The sequence below is a fragment of the Panicum virgatum genome, chromosome 9N (genome assembly GCF_016808335.1).
Source record: "Panicum virgatum strain AP13 chromosome 9N, P.virgatum_v5, whole genome shotgun sequence".
Classification (NCBI taxonomy): Eukaryota; Viridiplantae; Streptophyta; class Magnoliopsida; order Poales; family Poaceae; genus Panicum; species Panicum virgatum.
Window position 1 is genome coordinate 19,565,179 of NC_053153.1, and position 21,333 is coordinate 19,586,511.

General features: G+C 40.9%; 1 protein-coding gene, 1 long non-coding RNA gene and 1 pseudogene across 2 annotated transcripts; 2 read left to right on the forward strand and 1 right to left on the reverse strand.

Moving 5' to 3' along the window:
- The first annotated feature begins 751 nt into the window (after positions 1 to 751).
- Positions 752 to 5,196, forward strand: LOC120691917 (annotated as a pseudogene).
- Positions 5,197 to 5,756: 560 nt separating this feature from the next.
- Positions 5,757 to 6,692, forward strand: LOC120691918 (dirigent protein 1-like). Its single transcript, XM_039975121.1, has one exon. It carries the CDS (start codon positions 5,863 to 5,865, stop codon positions 6,505 to 6,507), a length of 645 nt encoding a protein of 214 aa, XP_039831055.1. The 5' UTR covers positions 5,757 to 5,862; the 3' UTR covers positions 6,508 to 6,692.
- A 316-nt stretch (positions 6,693 to 7,008) lies between these two features.
- On the reverse strand, positions 7,009 to 21,050 carry LOC120691919. The gene is made up of 2 exons (XR_005682405.1): positions 11,753 to 21,050; positions 7,009 to 7,517 (listed from the first exon to the last, which is right to left on the reverse strand). It is a non-coding gene; the product is annotated as an uncharacterized LOC120691919 (long non-coding RNA).
- Between the last annotated feature and the right edge of the window lie 283 nt (positions 21,051 to 21,333).

Below are 21,333 nucleotides of genomic sequence, written 5' to 3' on the forward strand. Positions count from 1 at the left end.
TAATATGCGGTTTGAGGCCCACAAATAACAACCCAATTTGTCTTGAAAATGTTTAACCATTCTCACTTTCAGCGTAGCTAGTTTTTTTTCACACAAGCCTTAATTTAGTATCTAATCATAGTCTAATTAGACTCATTAAATTCGTCTTGTAATTTATAAGCAAACTATATAATTCATTTTTTATTTCGTCTAGATTAAATACTCCATACATGTAAAATTTGCTTTCGATGTGATAGTTTTGAAATTTTGAATTTTACAACAAGGCGCAACAAACGGACCGAGTCAGCAACATCAAACCCCTCCAATTCAATCTTTCAAAAAAAAACCCCCCTCCAATTCAAAATTTGGATGGCCACGCTCTTCTCGCCAACGGCGGCGGCTCTTCCCGCTCTGGCGGCGCGCGACGAAGCGGGATCGCGCGCCGTCGCCGGAGTTCGTCGAGGTGCGCGCCGCCGCGGGCAAGCGGGCTGGCGGCGCGGCGGAGGGAACGAAGCGGAACCGCGCGACGTCGCCGGGGGTTGTCGAGGGGATGAAGCGGAAGGGCTCGCCGTCGCCGGATGTCGTCGAGGTGCCCGCCGCTGCAGAGAAGCGGGCCGGCGTGGCGGGGGAGTGGATGAAGCGGAAGCGTGCGCCGTCGCCGGAGGTCGTCGAGGAGCCCGCCTGAGAAGCGGGCCAGTAGTGCGGCGGAGGGAGCGGAGACGGCGCGCGCCGCCAAGAAAGGTTTGTTTAGGAGTTCCCTTTTTTTCCTTTTTTGTGCATTACAAGATTTGATTCCCCCCCCCCCCTTCATCCGTTGATGGATGCGCCGACGAATTGCTTCCCCCATGTCGCTTCCAGGGGGATTATTGCTTGAGCTAGTATTGCTGTATTTCTTGATTCTTTTTCTGGGCTTTGTTTATTGCCATTGCCCATTAAGCATCACACTGCAAGATTAGATATTTGGAGGGCATGGATATTTCACTTTGGTTTGTGGGGATCTGGGGGGATGTGGAGACATCTATGTGCTACAATCAGTGATAAGTATGCATGTGATATCGTAATGTTCTTGAATCCTAGTTATACTCAAGATTTCGCCGATCAATGTAACAAACTTCTCACCATAATCAAAGAATTCGAGAGTATCTAGGGAAGTGCAGATATATTAGCGATAAATTGAATTGTCACTATAATTTTTTGCATCTGGTGTGGCGAAGATGTTGAATATGGGGTGTATGAGGGATCAACATGGTTACCTCTAATTCAGGGTGCTGTTGATTTGCTGAGTTGTTGACTTGGTCTCCAGTTCTATAACTATTTTCATGCCATTTACTGAATTTTCTTCCTTTTATGCTCCACAGCTTGATGCTTTTCTTAATATGCTGCATTTTTACTTGCTTACAAGTTGTTTGAATATATTTTGGACATATGTATTTTTATTCCTGTCCCATTATTTTTACCTTATTTTTTTTTACAAAATTACAACAGCGTTGCACTTGCACATGCTGATGCCATCCCCATCTTCTGCTATTGAGGGCATTGTGCATTCATTATTTTGCTCACCTATATTCTAGTTAACTACTGACTTGACACTTGCAAAATCGGAACTTATATATATATCTGTTTTCTTTTACAAGTTTCCATTCAGAGCTTATATAGCTTTAGTGGGTCCTTTAGGTCATTATCATGGTTTTTACAGCGGTAAGACAAGGCGTGGCGACCTACCCCCTTCCGGACGCCTAGGCGAGTATGGCGCGAGGCGAGGCGAGGCGGCGCCATACTCATACACTAATCTAGATTGAGTGACACAAACATACCTTGTTGCTGCAATTTTTGGAGCCCATGTGGCAGACATGGCTTAGCTATATACAAAGCAGAACAGAGCAATGAGCACGTTGCACTGAACCACTGGTAGCAGTAGCACATAACAATCTTGCACAAGCAGCCAGCAACAAGTAGAATACGGCATAAGCAGAGGAAGAGCAAAGCAGCCAGCAACAAGTACAATACGGCATAAGCAGAGGAAGAGCAAAGAAGTGGAGAGAAGTATACTCCCTCCGTTCCAAATTATAAGTCATTCCAAAAATCTTGGAGAGTCAAATCATTTCAAAGTTTGACCAAAATTATAGAGAGAAATATAAAGTTTTATGATATCAAATAGGTATACTATAAAAATATAACTAACAAAGAATCTAATGATACTTAATTGGTATTGTAAATGTTATAAGATTCTTGAAATGACTTATAATTTGGAACGGAGAGAGTAGAAGATATACCTCTGCTCTGAGCTAACGTGAAGGAAGGGCTCCCCAACAGAGGCAGAGCAGAGGAAGCAGCCAGCCAGCCACGAATCGATGGAGGGCAGAGCTGCAGAGGTCGGAGGTGCCGAGCTGCAGGGGAAGGCTTCAATCGGCGGACGGGCGGAGCTGCAGGCCATGGAGGCGTGCGGTGGACGGGCGGAGCAGCAGGCCGTGGATACGTGCAGCCGCCGAATTCCAGGTCCGCGCGCAGGGTCCCGCCGCCCTCCTCTCTTCCCACTCACCTCTCTTTCCTCCTCTATCGATTGGAGCTGCAAGGGGGCGTGCCCTCTCCTCTCTTCACCCGCTCGTCTCTTTCCTCTGTTGATTCGCACTGCAGGGGCCCTGCGCGCGGGAGTATACGCGGTACGCGCGCGATTTCCCGCCCGCGCGCGTGATTTCCCACCCGCCCGCAACCCCTCTGCCTTCCCGCGCGCGCGATTCCCCTTTTCCCATGCACGCGCAGGTCGCCGACGCCAGTTTTTTTCCGTGCGCATCGCCTTCCGCTCGTGTGGCGTCCGCGCGGACGCCTTCCTACGCGAGGCGACGCCATAGACCGGAAGGTCGTGGCGGGCGGGACGCCCCGATTGGGAGCTCGCCTGGACGCCTTGGCGTCGCCTAGGCGACGCCATGAAAACCTTGACTCATTACTTTTCCTATCCACTAAATGTTGGTGACAATGGCAAATGTTTTCTGATGAGAAATCTTGGCAGCATGTTCTACTGACTGAAAATATGTTCTGTCGGGGCTATACATATTTTATGATTATTTTGAAGTGATTTCACTGTTTTATTTTTTGCATCATCGTGTATACTGATCTTATACACGATGTTTATCACATCTTTGTGATTATAAAAAATAAAAAATAGCAAACAAATTTATGTATGCTAGAAGCTGAGTTCATCTTTCATGTCTGTTATCCTAATTGTCTGACACTGATAACTAAATGACTGTTGCATAGGAAATTCAAATAGTCATTTGGATAAGAAGATTGTCAAAGTAATGACCTACAATCTCTGGTTCCGTGAGGATTTGGAGTTGATTAGAAGGATGAATGCTATTGGAGATCTCATTCAGCATCACAGCCCAGACCTTATTGGCTTCCAGGTCCTTAATTCAAACTATTCATTATTTAGTTTCCTCTTCTACATGGGCATCAGATATTCATATTTGGAACTGCAGGAAGTTACTCCAGACATATATCTGCTTTTGAAAAAATCTGATTGGTGGCAAGCGTACAAATGCTCATTGTCACATGAGGAGGCCATGGAAAGACCATATTACTGCATGCAGGTATAAACCGTTTCTCAAACTTAGTAGTCTATTACAATTTCTCAGAGTCGGCGTATTTATAACATGGAAAGACCATATTTTTGCAGTCAAGTTTTAAAATACCTTGTTGTATGGCTGCACTCTATTTATAAGATGCGGGCTAGGGTTATCCTTTGGTGGACACAGAATTCATGCCATGTTTTCAATACTGGATTTAGTTGCTATTTAAAATGCTTGGTTGCTACCTGCCTACCTCAAGGTTTTTCCTGAGGTAAATCTCCATTCCAGTTCAGGATATTAAAAACATTAAATGTACCTGGGTTTTAATAATAAAATGTGAGGTAAATCACTGTCCCTTCAGGATGTTAGAAAGCTTTAGGCATTAGCTCTGTTACTGTAATACACTCACGTCCATTTGTACTTAGCATTAGCTTATTATGACTGTTCAGGCATACAACAGAAGATGCACATGGCTACCCAGAGTCTGATTGGTTTCTTGCTCATATCACTAACATACCCACATATATTGTCTTTTACATGCTGAGGCATTTGACTTTTAAATTATACAACATTTTTATGTGGTCTTTAGTGCCTGAACTTTGCACATCTAGAAATGCTAATGTTTCTGCATTTTGTTGTTCTCAACCGTTTCAGGTTGAAGACAGTATATCTTGCTTTCTGTCATTTACTCTTTTAGTCTACCCTAACTTGCTTGGGAAAAAAGGCTATGTTGTTGTTGTTGCTGTTGCTGCTGTTGTTGTCATTTACTCTTTTCTTTCATAATGTTATTTTGTTGCAAATAAATTCAGATGAGCAAATTGCCGGTGGAATCATTTAACCGCAAACCATTCTCTAACTCACATATGGGACGGGAGTTGTGCACAGCTGATGTCATTGTTGGAGGTTTGATCAAGTTGGTGTGGGCCACAAGCCACCTTGAGAGCCCATGCCCTGGACCTCCTACATGGGATCAGATGTTTAGCAAGGAAAGGGTGGCTCAGGCAAATGAATCTTTGAGAATTCTGAGAGCTTTCCGCAATGTAATATTCTGTGGGGACATGAACTGGGATGATAAAGGAGATGGACCCTTCCCCCTACCAGATGGCTGGATTGATGCTTGGGCTGAGTTGAAGCCAGGCGAAAATGGCTGGACATACGACACGAAAGCAAAATGCCATGATATCAGGTAACCACAAGCTGCAGAAGAGGCTTGACCGGTTTGTGTGCAAGTTGTCGGATTTCAGGGTCGACAGCATTGAGATGATGGGAAGGAGGCAATACCGGGTATCACGTACATTAAGCAGAAGAAAGTCCGGCAGGAGATCCGCCAACTGGTGCTACCAGTCTTGCCCAGCGACCACTTCGGGCTTGTTCTGACTATCAGCTCAGTCTGAAGAGATGTGATTATGGTAAAGAAACTATTGTCTAGTGTATGGCCTCTTTTGTAAATAGGTATTAGGTAGTAGCAATGTAGCATATCATGTCCCATGGAAACATCACGGTGATTCTGGTGGATGCTTGTTAACAATTGTAGACATAGGATCATCCTGGTGCTCCTGATTTTGTCCAGATTTGCTAAGGGGGCAACCGTATGCTATGTAAATATACCTGGTGGCTTATTGCTTGACATGTTGATACCCATTGCTTCACTGATCCTGTGGGTTCTGCTTCGCTGAAAGTGTTCTGGCGACATTTCTCGCTGTTGGACTTGGATTTGTGCCTCAATGCCTGATCAATCTCATTGCGGTCAGTGATGAAAGTGAGTGATCCTGATATCCAGTAAAATTGGCTCACTACCATGACCTATGAAGGCTAAGATTGGGGTGCTGGTGGTGGGTGGTGAAGGTGTGTTGGGACTTTTTAGAACGGTTGCTGGGCAGAGGAAGAGAATCACTTGGCCTGGATACATGGGATGCATTTGGTAGTTATAATATTTGTGGTTTTGAGTGGCTTCACGGCGATCAAACAATCCCTTAATTTTCACGCTAAACATGCTTGGCCATTTCTATATACTACTATACTATTTTTTTTGCACGTATTGTACTAATTTAATTTTCATAACGTACGTGTTGGTAGAGTCGTAGAGAGACCAACCTTTTCTGACCGAGGGACGACGTTCTAGACGGCGGCGAGGATGCGTGGTGGTCGTACAGCTAGCGTAGCGTAGCGTAGCTGTCTCGTACCAGCAGGCCGTTAATGCTCTGGCTGGCAATGGCAGATCGGGTAGCTGCCAAGCAAGGACACGACGATGCGCCATGGCGGCACAGCAGAACCATGCACGCATGGTGTCTATAAGTAATGACGCGCGTACAAGCTGATGACCATCGAGATTCGCATAATGGCTTTCGTCTCCACGGCCGCATGGATGCCTCGCGTCGTCTTCGTCGCCTCTCTGGTGGCGGCCCTCGCCATGGCCTCCGGCCCGGCAGCGGCGGCGGCGCGCGGCGGCCGCCGGGTCATCCACCTGCGCTTCTACATGCACGACATCACGGGCGGTCCCGGCCAGACGGCGGTGCAGGTCGTCAAGGGCCCGGGGCCGGCGCACCCGGTGATGCCGGGCTCCCACTTCGGCGACACCACGGTGATGGACGACGCCCTGACGGAGGGTGCCAGCGCGGCGTCGCGGCCGGTCGGGCGCGCGCAGGGGACGTACACGCTGGCGTCGCTCAGGGAGCCCGCGCTGTGGGTGTCCATGACCGTGGTGCTCACGGGCGGGGCCTACAACGGCAGCACCATCGCCGTGGTTGGCCGGGACGACATCTCGGCGAGCGTCAGGGAGCTCGCGGTGGTCGGCGGCACCGGCGCGTTCCGGGGGGCCACGGGGCACGTGCTGTGGCGGACGGCCAGGATGGAGTCCAGGGACCACGTGGTGCTGGAGCTCGACGTCTACGCCACCGTGCCGGGCGCTAGCCCGCCGCCGCGCGCAGGCGCCGTGCGTCAGGGGGGCCTGAACCTCGACTGACATGGTTTTGATTCCGGCCATGAACTCTATGATCGATCGATCCTATAAAATTGCTCCAGTTCGGCATTTCTTGGTAAATAAAAAACAGTAATTGGTTATTACCGGTGTTATTGTTGGATCGGGAGTTAAAACCAATGTAAGTTTATTTGCGTTGAAATCAATAAAATTTGAGTGATTCGATTGAAGTGAACGGCCAAGTAAATCTATTCTGTTGCCGCCGCAACCAACGTGCTGAGAGCCACGAGCGTTGGAGATGCTTGCCAGTTGCCATAGGCGCATCTGCGCGTTCGTCACGCAGCGGAGGTAAAGAGAGGGGTATGAGCTCAAGGTGTACGTCAAGCTAGCTAGCTCCCGACAAGAGTGCGAGGCCACGCGGCCTAGGTGCCCACGCCGCCTAGGCACGAAGGATTCCTATGAAGCAGGCCGGCGAGGCGGCGACAACATTGTTCACGTCGTGAGTAGTGTCGCGCGCGTCTCGGAGGAGCTGAGGCTAGGCTACCCTGCCGTAACATTCAAGTCCACTCTATTTGAAAGCTAAACAATTCGTCTGACTCAACAAGTCAGATACTACTTTGATCCTAGTTTTATTTAAGTATGCCAATGCAAGCCCTATAAAGGGACGTGATGCAAAGCTAGTCCCAGCGTCTCTTCGGAGAACTGCATGATGCTTCCACAGTTCCACTAGGACGGATCCAGGGCCTCGAGAGGCGATAGAAAAGAGTGAGGAAGTGATCAACCTCGAGATGGAGTTTCCTGGAAGTGAGACGAGTCTGTCGTCCTCCCAGCTTCCAACTTCAGCTTTGGCTGCCAATGAGCACGTCCCCAACTCCAAGGAGATGGAGCTGGAAATGGCGGCAGGGGATTACAGGAACGGAGCTCCAGCAGATGCCCGCCAAGAAGCAGCAGGCGAGGACATGTTACTGCTCGATGGCGGCAAGGTGGGCGCTCTCAAGAGGCGAGAGTTCTTCGACAATCTTCTCAAGCGCGTCGAGGATGACAACCTCCATTTCCTGCAGCGACAGAAGCAAAGAATTGAAAGGCAGGCTCTCTTTGCTGTTAGTGGTAGCATAAATCTAGTTATATTAATTAATGGTTTTTTGCATGCGTTGTAATTCATATTGACAGGGTTGGTGTGAAGCTGCCAACAATAGAGGTGACCTATGAAAATCTGTGTGTGGAAGCAGAGAGCAGATACTCCGGCGGGAGTCACCTGCCAACCCTATGGAACAGCATCAAGGGTTTTCTCTCAGTAAGTCAATTCTGTATTTCTGATGATGACTTGATACGATCACTGGGAAAATCATGATGGGTAGTACAAAGGTAGTAACTGCTTGCTTCAAGCAATAAAAATTTGGCTCAATATCAACAAAAACGCAGCAAACACTTTCTATTTAAGAAAATAGTATTTTCTTTCAACTTTCGCGGAACAGTTGACCAAGGAGTGATAAAAAAAATTGAAGTCATGAAAGTGATGTTGAGATATTGTACAAGAAAAATTCTATGTATTAGTAAGCACTGAGTCTTCAAGACTATATTATTTCACCGCGTCAATTGGAAATGTAACATCTACAAACATGCACCTTTTCAAACCTTCTGATACTCCAAATAGATCCACAAGGTTAGATGATTTACTCTATATATGGACCAGAATAAAATGGAATTTGGAATTTGTAGACAACAATTTAACATGGTACCTTACGACATATTTTTCAGTTGGGGGAAATAGTAAAACCACACTGCAAGCTACCATATGTGTATGCATATCCCCTAGAAAAGTTGGGTGAAATAGTAAAACCACACTCTTAAGCATATCTTAGCGTGCAGCCTATGGGTATCCTCATATCCCCCAGAAAAGTTGACCATCCAACATGGCTTTCATCTAGCCTCCATTCTGAGTCTAGGTGCTTCACTATGGATTGAACGCCCTTTAATTCAAACCACGCCATTACATTTCCAGTTCAGGAATCAGGATGAATATTTTGACAAATGATGCAATGGTGTGTGACACAAAGAAGAGAAGACCATTACAACACTGCTATTGTCCACGTTAATTACAGCATACTCAAGTAATATTGGAGCACCTAGAGACACATCAAAAGGCTAGTCAAGATCAGTATCGGGAGGGAATATGAGAGCTTATAAAGGTTGTAGGTGTTAAACCATAACAACTTGAGATGTTGTGGGGTTTGTGTATTGTGATTTCCCATTTTTTTTTGTTTTTATCTTTATGGTCATATTACTTTTCTAGATAATGGGTAGAAATCATGTGGCAGAAATTAACCCTTTCATCACAAGTTTCTGTAATCAAGACTCATCCAATTTACTCAATTTTTTTCATCAGTTTGTAAACCCTATGATTATGTATATGGATCATCTAGTCTTAAGATTTGCCAAGTTGCAAGTGAAAAATAGATAACTTTGTACACATAAAGTTTTTGAAATTAATCACATTTACATGAACGAATTGGGGCCCTATTTAGAAGATAACAATTATGCTTACTAGACTTGCTTATAATTCATAGGGTCCCATCATGTTATTCGGGGTAAAGTCAGATAAAGTAAAGATAAATATTCTAGAAGGTGTGAGCGGAATCATCAAACCCTGCAGGTATGTCAACACCAAGAATTCCATCTTTTTGTAAATTGTTTGATGTGCTGGCCAGCTGAGTTGGCAGTGTTTTTCTCTCACGTCAAATCCACACCAGCCACCAGTACTTTTCACTCATAATAAATCAGCACCATCTACCAATCACAGCCAAGGGAACAGAGTGAATTTGCTTTTGGTCGATTCTCTCCGTGTTTGTTGTGTGTTTGTTGCTGTTCGCACAACCCAAAGGGAATTAGCCAGTGAAGAAGAAAGCAGACAGTTGAGAGATGGCTGATTCTTTTACTAATAGGTGGGTCCCATATCTAGCTATTGACATTGTGGCGTGCAATACTTGAGGACTGGTTTTGCTGGGTCCACGGTGGTCCTTAAACATTGTTGTTGCTCTTAGCACCACACTAGGCATTGGAAAGTAGAATATTCAGAGAACGCCTATCATGATAGATATGAAGCTTGCAGTGTCACTTTAATATGCTTGCAGATTGACTCTACTACTGGGACCTCCAGGATGTGGGAAAAGCACACTGTTGCGAGCTCTTGCTGGTCAACTCGATAAATCTCTGAAGGTACAAATAGTGCTTCTAATTCAACAAGAAAAATGTGTCATTTTTTCTCAAATTCTTTATGCTCCTTCTGAAAAATTTCATGATCAAGAAAGTTAAATAATAATTATAGAACAAATTTATTTAGGAAGTACAATAGATATCAACAATTTAGCTAGCATCCAAATTCGGGGGCCGCTAGTGGATGCTCGCGCGTCGCCAGCGAATAGTGGACCTCTACTGTTCTTCTTCCTCCTCCTTCCTTCAGATTTCTTCCTCCTACACCACCACCCCATCCGCCCCGTCCCGCCCCGGCCCCACCGCCGACCACCACCGCAGCCTGCGGCCGGCGGCGACTCGCCGCCGCATCGCTCCGCCCGCCACCCGCCGGCCTCCCCCACCGCCCACGGCCACCGGCGCCCTCCGCCCCCGCCGCCGGCACAGGCCCACCGGTAGGAGTGACAACTGAGATCACCTAGCTCCAGTGGAGCTACTTGAGGATTTCGGTTTGATGGCTTCCACACCAACTCCTCTCCTCTGATAGTACAGGTGTGATCAGTATTGCTTGGGATCCTATGAAGCATGAACTCACCAAGCACATCGGTGTTGATGCTTCTTAAATGAGATCGCAGGTGCATGATCAGATTGTGGCTCTTCAGTATGTGCCTTCGAGTTTTAGTTTGTGGACTTCTTCATGAAGGCTCAAAAAAAGGTGCAGCATAGTTATTTTCTTTCCAAACTCAGTGTTGTAGACCCACCATGAGTTTGAGGGGGTGTTAGATGTATATACATCCCTATGTATTTTCTCACTTGTAGGGTGCTTTATGCACATTTGTGCAGCACCTTATTTGCCCCTTTGTGGCATTGCAATAGAGTTGCTCATTCCTAACGCAAACAAGTAGCCTCTCACTCCGGGTTGTCAAAATCCCCAGGCCAACTTATTACCAAATCAACTCTCCTCATATTGTTACAATCTGAAAGCAACTTTTCACAATCTACAAGCTAAAAGTCTAAAACAAATAGGGCCTTTAGGTAATAAGAAGACCACCCTTTCTCATAAAAAATTAGTAACCGAAACAAATAAGTTTTGCTGGCAGTACTTATATCGCCATTAGATGATATTTAGATTTTAAAGTTAGTGTCCTAAAAAGATACTATTTTATTCTATTAATATCCCTGTTGCTCCCCTTCTTTAACACTAATATAACTGATTAATGAATCTTCAAATTTCGCATGACAACTGCCGACCCATCTTGTTGAAGCCCATTAAATGGATCCACCCCGTATGGCCATAATAGACAATAGTATAATGCCTTAGGCACTTTACCAACACAAGTTTAGACGGTAATGGAAAATTGTGTTAATGTAAATGATTTAAAGTAGCTTGCAACTAAAAATGCTTATACAAGCAACCCACTAATCAGCATAAGAGTATAGTTGTTTATGATTATACGAGACATTTTGCATCATCTTGGAGTTTATCATGTCGTTGAAGCAACCAAAGGTCAGAATTTATTGGGCAGACAAATATATAGATTACTTAGTGATTTTTTACTTTAACAATGATACTTTGCATACATCTTTAGTTCATCGTGAAGCTAATAAAACAAATATCAAGTAAAGATGAAAGAATGTACATATCATGTCATATACATAAAACAAATTTGCCATAGCTAGAACTGTTTTATTTGACAAGATGTCATTCTTTAGTGTTATTTCACAAAATCTTGCTTTAATATTTACAACATAGGTCAAAAACTGAAAATTTCATGAAAAGTTTACCCTAAACCCTAAGCCTAGGAACACCCGATGCGTAAGGTTGTTGGTCAAGTCTCACCCTTGTTTATGTTTTTTTTTAGAGTATTTTTCTACAGGTGTCCTATGTGTGGGCATGATACAGGCCCCTAACTGTATCACTTGGGGTTCACCCCTATTTTTGTTCTTAATATACTGATGTGCAGCTCTCCTGCGTGTTCTAAATGATAAGATGGAAACTGTCTCTAGGTTACAGGGAATATTTCTTACGACGGTTACCAACTTGATGAATTTATACCTGAGAAAACAGCTGCTTATATTAGCCAATATGATTTGCACATACCTGATATAACAGTAAGGGAAACTTTAGACTTCTCCGTCAAGTGCCAAGGTGTTGGAAGTAGAGCTGGTAATTCCTTCTGCACAAATATTTATCATTATACAAAACAAGTTCCAAAGTAATAACAATATTATGTTTTTGTTTGTCCAAAGAAATACTTGAGGAAGTGAGCAAAAGGGAGAAGGTGGCCGGGATAATACCCGATCATGACATCAATCTGTACATGAAGGTAATATAAGAGTCTCCTTTTAGAAAATAGCGAACAACATCTTATCTGTTTTACTGAGAACACGTACACATGTCATGAAAGAAACAGGGCAGTGCCAATGTTGGTGAAAAGGAAAAATCTATGTCTTATATATGTAGTTATGATTAAAACAATCCCTATTCTATTCTTTAGTTTTGAAATTATGTCTCAAAAAATTCAAAAACTAATTTGCATCATGTAGGCGACCGCAGTTGCAACTTCAGAGAAAAGCCTACAAACAGGCTACATTTTGAAAGTACGTATCACTGAAACTTACAAGTTTAGGAGTACGTTGCTGAAATAGTGCTCAAGGAAGAACAATTGTATGCTTAAGCTTTAAAGAAAAGCTCATAATACTAATTATTTTTTTATAGATCATGGGGCTAGACATATGTGCAGACACTATGGTTGGGGATGCAATGAGAAGAGGAATATCAGGGGGTCAGAAGAAAAGACTAACAACAGGTAGTTAAAGCAAATATGGTTAGCCAATATAAACTATTAATTATGACTTAATATTATCTCTTCTATAAGATTGCCACGCAAAGATTTTGCATGTTTGCAAAACATTCACTTAATATTATTTCACCTGTCTAAACCAGCGGAGATGATCGTTGGACCAGTAAAAGCTTTTTTCATGGATGAAATATCCAATGGTTTGGATAGCTCTACTACTTTCCAAATAATCAAGTGCTTTCAACAACTAGCAAACATCAATGAATGCACCATGCTTATTTCACTTCTTCAACCAACACCTGAGGTATTTGATCTATTTGATGACCTAATCCTAATGGCAGAAGGAAAGATTATCTATCATGGCCCTCGAAACGAAGCTCACATTTTTTTTGAGGAATGTGGCTTCAGATGCCCAGAGAGAAAAGGGATGGCGGACTTTCTCCAAGAGGTATCAAATTATAAATCATAAAAATCATATGAAAAGATAAAACAATATATTCAAAGGTTTATGATATATTTTCCCTAATTTGTGAATCCTTAGGTATTGTCCATAAAGGACCAAAGGCAGTACTGGTCTGGTACAGATGAATCTTACAGATACATTTCTTCTCATCAATTATCGAGCATGTTTAGAAGATATCAGAAACGGAGAAAATTAGAAAAGCCCTCTATACCTCAGAAAAACGAGTTGGGCAAGAAATCTTTATCATTCAATAAGTATTCACTACCAAAATTAGAACTGTTCAAAGCATGTGGAGCAAGGGAAGCACTCTTGATCAAAAGGAGTATGTCTGTTTATGCATTCAAAACTATGCAGGTTATACTAATCACAAAAGTTATTTGTACAAAATGCAATAGCCATAGTCTCTTTGTTCAATTACATGAATATAAACTAATTTTACTCATTTATGCAGCTCTCCACTATTGCAATCATTACAATGTTTGTATTCTTTCGAAGTCATATGACAACAGATTTAACACATGCTAATTACTACATGGGAGCATTATATTATTCCATCATTATCATTATTCTAAATGGCATACCAGAGATGAGCATGCAGATTGCTAGACTGCCAAGTTTCTATAAGCAAAAAAACTATCATTTTTATCCTTCGTGGGCATATGCAATACCTGCATCGATCATGAAGGTCCCTATCTCCTTACTAGACTCATTTGTATGGATATGCATCACTTATTATGGTATTGGTTACACATCTACAACTTCCAGGTAAATCTTTATGAAAAAAAAATCTCAAATTTGCATTCATATGAACTAATTTGGAATTTGACTAACTGCAAAACTCTTTCTTTCAAGCCACTGCCAGGTTCTTCTGCCAGTTTCTGATATTTTCTCTTCTCCATCAATCATTAACATCATTGTACCGATTTATTGCTGCTCATTTCCAAACACATATTATATGTTTCTTCTACACATTTGTATCCCTAACATTCTTCCTAGCGTTTGGAGGCTTCATTCTTCCCAAACGTAAGACAAATATCATCATTGAAAAGTATATTTACAAAGCATATATATCATTTAGCACTTATTTTATATGCTACCGTTGTGTCCCAGCCTCTATGCCAGGATGGTTAAGCTGGGGATTTTGGATGTCTCCATTGACCTATGCAGAAATCAGCACAGCCTTAAATGAATTCCTTGCACCAAGATGGCAAATGGTGAAATATCTTCTCAGATAAAAAAATGTGATGAATTTGCTGCTACCAAGCATTCAACATTCTCATTATTTTTTTTTCAGGAAACTATGCAAAATAAAACAATAGGGAACCAAATTTTGATTAACCATGGCCTCTACTACAGTTGGCACTTTTATTGGATATCTGTTGGAGCCCTTATTGGATTCATCATTTTGTTTTACATAGCTTTTGGACTAGCACTAGCTTATAGAAGGCGTAAGTTCACTACAGAAAGTGTAAAGGATACCGCCATAATTTTTATTTGTTTTAAAAAGAAATCATGCTTCTACTTGTTTCAGCTATAGAAGCGTATCATGGAAGCATTCCTAGGAAGTTCTTTGCTAAAGTGCAGGAAGAAGAGATCAATATCCAAAAAGAATCCACTAATCATGCAAACATGACCCAAGAAGGTAATCCCATCAACCACCATCCTGCTTCTCCTCCCTCCTCAATAGCATAGTAGGCGAGAGTCTACTGAAATGACTACATTGATATTACTAAGATACCATAGTACAATAAAAATATGCAAAAACTTCTCAACAAAAATATGAGACTAGTAGAGTTTTCTCTCAAAACCAAAATCCATTCTAATACGTAATCACCTACAATTTCATCTTCTTGCAGCAAAGCTGGCTATGCCTACTATGCAACTTGCACTTACGTTCCGCAATCTCAACTACTATGTTGACACACCATCGGTAAATTTGGAAAGACTCACCTTCAAATGTTCCATTGTTTCTTTAGTGCTTGCCTACTTTTTACTTGAAGGAGTATAAAAATTGTACCCTTGTTGTAGGGAATGCTGAAACATGGCCACTTAGAAAAAAGAATTCAACTATTAAACAGTGTCACCGGTGCATTCCGTCCTGGTGTTCTTTCTGCATTAATGGGTGTTAGTGGAGCTGGGAAGACAACTCTACTAGATGTATTGGCAGGAAGGAAAACTGGAGGTTATACTGAAGGAGACATAAGAATAGGCGGGCATACCAAGGTGCAAGAAACATTTGTCAGAATATTAGGTTATTGTGAGCAAGTTGACATACATTCTCCACAGCTTACAGTTGAAGAATCTGTAGCTTATTCAGCTTGGCTTCGCTTGCCTGCACAGGTTGATGAAAAAACAAGATACGTACGTCCCCTAGAACATCACACAACATATTAAAGCTTTTGATAACAATGCAATTTGATATTGCCGTATAGATAGGGGAGTGGAAAATAACAGAAGGTTTCATGAGTAATTTACATTCTTTTCATTTTGCATGTAACATGCAGGAATTTGTGGATGAAGTACTCAAAATTGTTGAGTTAGATGACATAAAAGACGCTTTAGTCGGGAGGCCAGGAATAAATGGATTATCCTTGGAGCAGAGGAAAAGGTTAACAGTTGCAATCGAACTAGTTTCAAACCCATCAGTCATATTAATGGATGAACCAACAACAGGATTAGATGCTAGATCAGCAGCCATTGTCATACGTGCGGTGAAAAATATTTCTGAAACAGGAAGGACAGTTGTATGTACAATCCATCAGCCTAGCACTGAAATTTTTGAGGCATTTGACGAGGTATTTTACTTTTTGCAAAATATTCCAAACTTTCAAATGATCTACATCAATCCAATTTACAGCTAATAATTTGTATAAGAAAAAATGAGCCCTCATGATAATATCAGGAACTATCGATATCTAGTTTTTCAAAGGAACACTTCACCTTTCATATAGCATATATTGTCTCCAGGGGCAATGCCACATTTAGTTTCCCTGGTGCATTAGCACCAAGATACATTTATTTTTAGCTACCAAATAAGCTAAAATTTACCATATAATCTAGAGAAAATTTGTTAGTCACTTGAGCCATGCACCATGGTTTATTTAGCGACGACTTCACCTCATCTCCATTTATTCAATTCAATGTTTTAGAAAATGGTAAGTGTTATGCGCACCCTACCGGTCAATGCTTAAGCTGTATGCAACTACTGAAGAGGTTTATGCAATTAAACAAAAATAAAGCTTTATTACAATGTTGTAGAGTGAATACTATTTTTCTAAGTTCATCGATTTTGTACAAACAAAGAGGTTTATGCAATTAAAAAAAATAAAGCTTTATTACAATGTTGTAGAGTAAATAATATTTTTCTAAGTTTATCGATTTTGTACAAACAAATTCTTACAAATTGTATATCATCTTGCACTTATCAGTTGCATCGTTCCATATTGCCAAATCTCAAATGGACTACTTTAATAAACTACATTGATTATCATGCAATACTTCTTTTCATAAGCTCAACCTTACATCATGAAAGGCAATGCATAGAGTGTTAGTGAATATGTCACACGTGCAGGAAAATGATAACATTTAGCTACATAAGAAATTATATAGCAGACAATTGACTTCTGGACTAGTTAAACTTGATTGTATAAGCTAATAGGCAGCTGATTAAACTTGCACATGCACGGAAAATGTTCATGGCAACATCGCAACACTGAAACGAAAATGGTCAAAAAAACAACAGTCATAAAAGAAATATAAGTGGTATAGATAAAATAATGTGTCAACTTCTCAATCTTATTTTCTCATTTCTTAAAGCATCAAAATGCATGTAAAGAGAAATGCTTGGTAGTGCTTATTTCCAATTTCTATTTCCACTACAAGAAGATTTTTCTTTACATGGCTGCTAGAAAAAATTTTCCTTATTGAATTGTTTAAATATTTTTGTGCAGCTTATATTAATGAAAAATGGCGGGAAAATAATCTACAGTGGCCCAATAGGAGAGCAATCTTGCAAAGTGATTGAGTACTTTGAGGTTAATATTTCTCCAAATGATTCCTTGTAGTGTGTTGATTCTTAACTATCCTTCATTTTTATCTTTTTCCAATTCAAATAAAATAACGGATTTGCAGAGTGACTCCAGGATTCTTGATTATATGCAATTGCATATAAAAAAACTTTTCTAAGTGGTTTTTGAAAAAATGGACAAAAATGGGTACCCAGACAACAACAACAATGACACCAGTTTCCGGTGGCTTTTCATTTCACATAACAGTAATCCTACAAATTTGGCATATTTGAAGTCGTTTGTATTCACTATGTAACTTGGCTCACAGCTCACAAGAAAAGCAGAACTATAGCAATTTTTGTGCTTCCAGCCCTGCATTTTGCATGTTAAAATTGATAACTAAATGTTTTATATCAGTATGTCATTGGGGCGTAGTGATATGTAATTAATAGCATGGTAATTTTTGTCGCAAATGTGCATTTGTGGATAGTAGTGTCGTGCTAGTGTTTTTAGACAAACCGTGATTCATGACAACACGTGTTATATCCGAATGTGTCCTTGCACATCATATTACTATGGAAAGTCGGTCAAACTAATAATTATGAAAATACATACCCAAATTTGTGAAGAGGCCTTAAACTGGATGGTGGGGGTGTGCAAATTAAACATACACACATAACACCAACTGAGTGAGGTTCAATTCCCGGTAACAGAAGGAATTAATGGAGTGGTCTACTTCCTTGTGCCAATAGAAAATTTCCGGTGTCCCCAAAATAGAGAGAAATCGCAACCCTGCTACTTGGATAATGGATGTAACATCAGTATCCATGGAGTTTCAACTCGGCATAGACTTCGCAAGTGCCTACAAAGAATCGCCACTGCACAGGTATGATCGCATTTGATAATCAACAAGGAACAAATATATGCCTAAAATAACCTAGATACTGTAAAAGATTATATCAACAAAATATCTCATGTGAACTTACAAAAAGGATAATAATATTTTTCCATGCAGGGATAGGCAAGAGCTTGTTGAGCAACTAAGTAACCCACTACCGAATTCAGAAAACCTATGTTTCTCCTATCGTTTCCCACAGAATCGATGGAGGCAATTTAAAGCTTGCTTATGGAAACAGAATATAACCTACTGGAGAAGCCCTCAATATAATCTGAATCGTATGGTGATGACATTAGTGATAGCATTGACCTTCATAGTATTGTACTGGAGGCATGCAAAGATATTGTAAGTCCACATCCCACTTTCGTTTTTTCAGTTTTTACATAATAGGGGATACGACCATGGTCCTATGCTGTTGAGCAATTTTGAATATGATTAACAGATCATAAAGGTATGTCACAGATTCAATAGGCTAACTGTTAATGTCTCCTTGTTCCGTTCAAGAAATAATGAGCAGGATCTATTCAATGTTCTTGGTGCAATGTATCTGGGGGTTATACAACTTGGCGTTTACAATGACCAGTCAATTATACCATTTAGTACAATGGAGCGCATTGTAATGTATCGTGAGAAATTTGCAGGAATGTACTCTTCCTGGGCATATTCATTTGCACAGGTCAGAAGTCGAATAATGACCACACATTTCTAAGCATAGAAAACTCTATCATGCAAGAACTAATCAAATTTCTTTACCTTCTACAGGCTGTAATAGAGATTCCCTATGCCTTTATCCAAGCATTACTCTATACAATCATCGTCTACCCAACAATTGGCTATTATTGGACAGCATACAAACTCCTATGGTTCCTCTACACTACCTTTTGCTCAATTCTTTCCTTCCTTTATGTTGGATTGCTGCTTGTTTCAGTAACCCCAAATGTGCAAGTAGCCACCATATTGGGATCATTTTTCAACACACTACAGACACTATTTTCAGGATTTATTTTACCTGCACCTGTAAGTCTGGATCTCTGCTTATTACAAATGTGATAATATAGCTTATATTTTTAAAATTTAAACATTTAGGGAAATATGATCATAGAAGTGCAAGTTTGATAACTATGTTCTCACATAAAGCTAAGATGGACATACTACATATCAAGTGGAACATGCATTTGTTGTGATTCTAATGATCCTAGAAGAGATCTTCTAGACATGCAAACCCTATTTCAAACTCACATGGTCCTGCAGTTTATATAGAGCAATTATTACCTCCAATCTGTACATGTCAAATCTTATGTGCATATTTGTCTACAAAAGTGCATGCATATGTATTAATACAAATATATTACAATAGTGAAACTTGAATTTTAGAGATATCGTTAATGTCCAAAATAAAATGTTTTTGTGCCCCAAGATAATATATAGCAATATTTTTATTGTAAACCTATTGACATCATCTTAATATTGCTAATCTAGATAGCTAGGAAAAAATTAGTTATCAAAATTATTTAAGCTTAACTATGTGAATGGAGCGATGAAACATACTGAAGAAGTTATACTCCACTAGTATCATGATTATAGGAAATGCATTTGCCAACCTAACACACAATTAGTAGCACTTTGAATTAGTGGTTTATCATTGTAATAAAATATGATATTCATAGTACCAATTCTCCAACATTTGGCATGTAAACATCAATCTTGAATTCAAATTAGATGTCCCAACAAGAAACATGTATGATACCACTCTATAACTATTGCTCTGAGCAGACATTCACAATGTTAAAAGTTAATCATATCTTGTGAATATTCTAATTGAGTTCTACAAGGTCAATGATTGCTATACCTTTTAACACATCCTTCCTAATTTACTAAGGAGTTGTAGTAACTTTGAAAGTTCTAGCCTACCAATAATATTGTATTCAGGAAACATCAACACATTCAGTAATAATTTAGCAGCAACTAATATACACTAAGAAAATCAGAATGAATGTAAGATACATCTGAGTGATTATCTTTTGCAATGCTCAAATGTATCCCCAGCAGAAGACAGATATTATCCTTTGTAAACTATTTTTTCTAATTCATTTCACGTGAAGATTATACACCAAATATGAAAAAAAACTACTTGAATTTATAGATGAAAACATTTTTTTCTCAGTCAGGTGTTACTTTATGTTCTGTATGAGGAAGGCATTAACATTCAGTTAAATATTTCTTTACAGCAATTCCCAAAGTGGTGGATCTGGCTCTATTACCTTACCCCTACATCTTGGATACTCAATTCGCTATTGACCTCCCAGTATGGAAACATAAATAAAGAAGTCAAAGTATTTGGAGAAACCAAAACTATTGCTGTTTTCTTGAATGACTATTTTGGGTTTCATCAAGACAGGTTGAGCATGGTAGCTGTAGCTATCACTGCTTTCCCTATTGTATTGATTATCCTTTACTCTCTATCAGTTGAAAAATTGAACTTCCAAAAGAGGTAAACATTTTCCAGCATACATTTGAAATTGTGCGCGTATGGAAAAGAACGGAACTTGTGTAACAATCATTCAAGTGATAAAAGAATAATTACATATATTTGTTATTTTGATAATATTTGAGGATTATTACTCTTGGTCCATCCACCTGCACTAAAGCAGCAATCATGTCCACTGCGCTCCAAGTTTCCTCGAAATTTCCTCAAAATAAAAAACAAAGCATGTATAGATACTGCTATTCCCTCGACTATGTGTTGCAAAATCAGGAGCTACTCTAACCAGATAAAAATAGGAGAACTCACGCACGAATTTGATGAAATCCTAGATGCAAAAGTCGAGCGACTATTTCTTCAGCTACGCATGTTATTCTAGGTAATGAAATCTACAGGTAGCTTACGAGATACAACACCATCTGATCGCAAATGTAATATATGTATGTCGCCCACGTAGGGATCGACCGTGAAGCAAAAGAGATCGAGCATAAGGCTGCGGAGAATTTACCTCACTGGTTCGCCTACCTTTGCGGCGGTACCACGGTCCCCTCCGCCTACCCTCCTCTCCTCCATCCCATCAGGAAATACGCCACCAAACGAGCTGAACAGGGACTGGAACCGCAGCGCCAGACCCACGCGCGGAGCATTTCTTCGGGGCGACTGGGTGGAGGTTCCCCCGCACCATGAGGAATGGGATGGGTTGACGAGAAGAGGCTGTCATCGACTACGAGGCCAAGGCACGCTCCAAGCAGTACAACAACATAGTCTTTTTTCCCAAACAAGTTGGGATAGACTAGAGATGAAACCCGAAAAAAATAAGTTCAAGGTTCAGTCACATTGATAGCTAGTCTCCAAGCGCTCCTATCCAAAGCTATCTCTTTATATTCCAATCCTTAAGGTCTCTCTTAAGGTTCAGGCACGCTCCAAGCAGTAGGAAAGGATAAAAGTCTTCCGTCCAAAATCGGGTAATTTAACTATTTGTTATCTTTATTAGTTGCGCCTGCTCGTCCAAAATTCGGTTCTATTTTATG

Coding starts and splice junctions, on each gene's coding strand:
- LOC120691918 (XM_039975121.1), top strand. CDS start 5,863: ATGACCATCGAGATTCGCATAATGGCTTTCGTCTCCACGGCCGCATGG.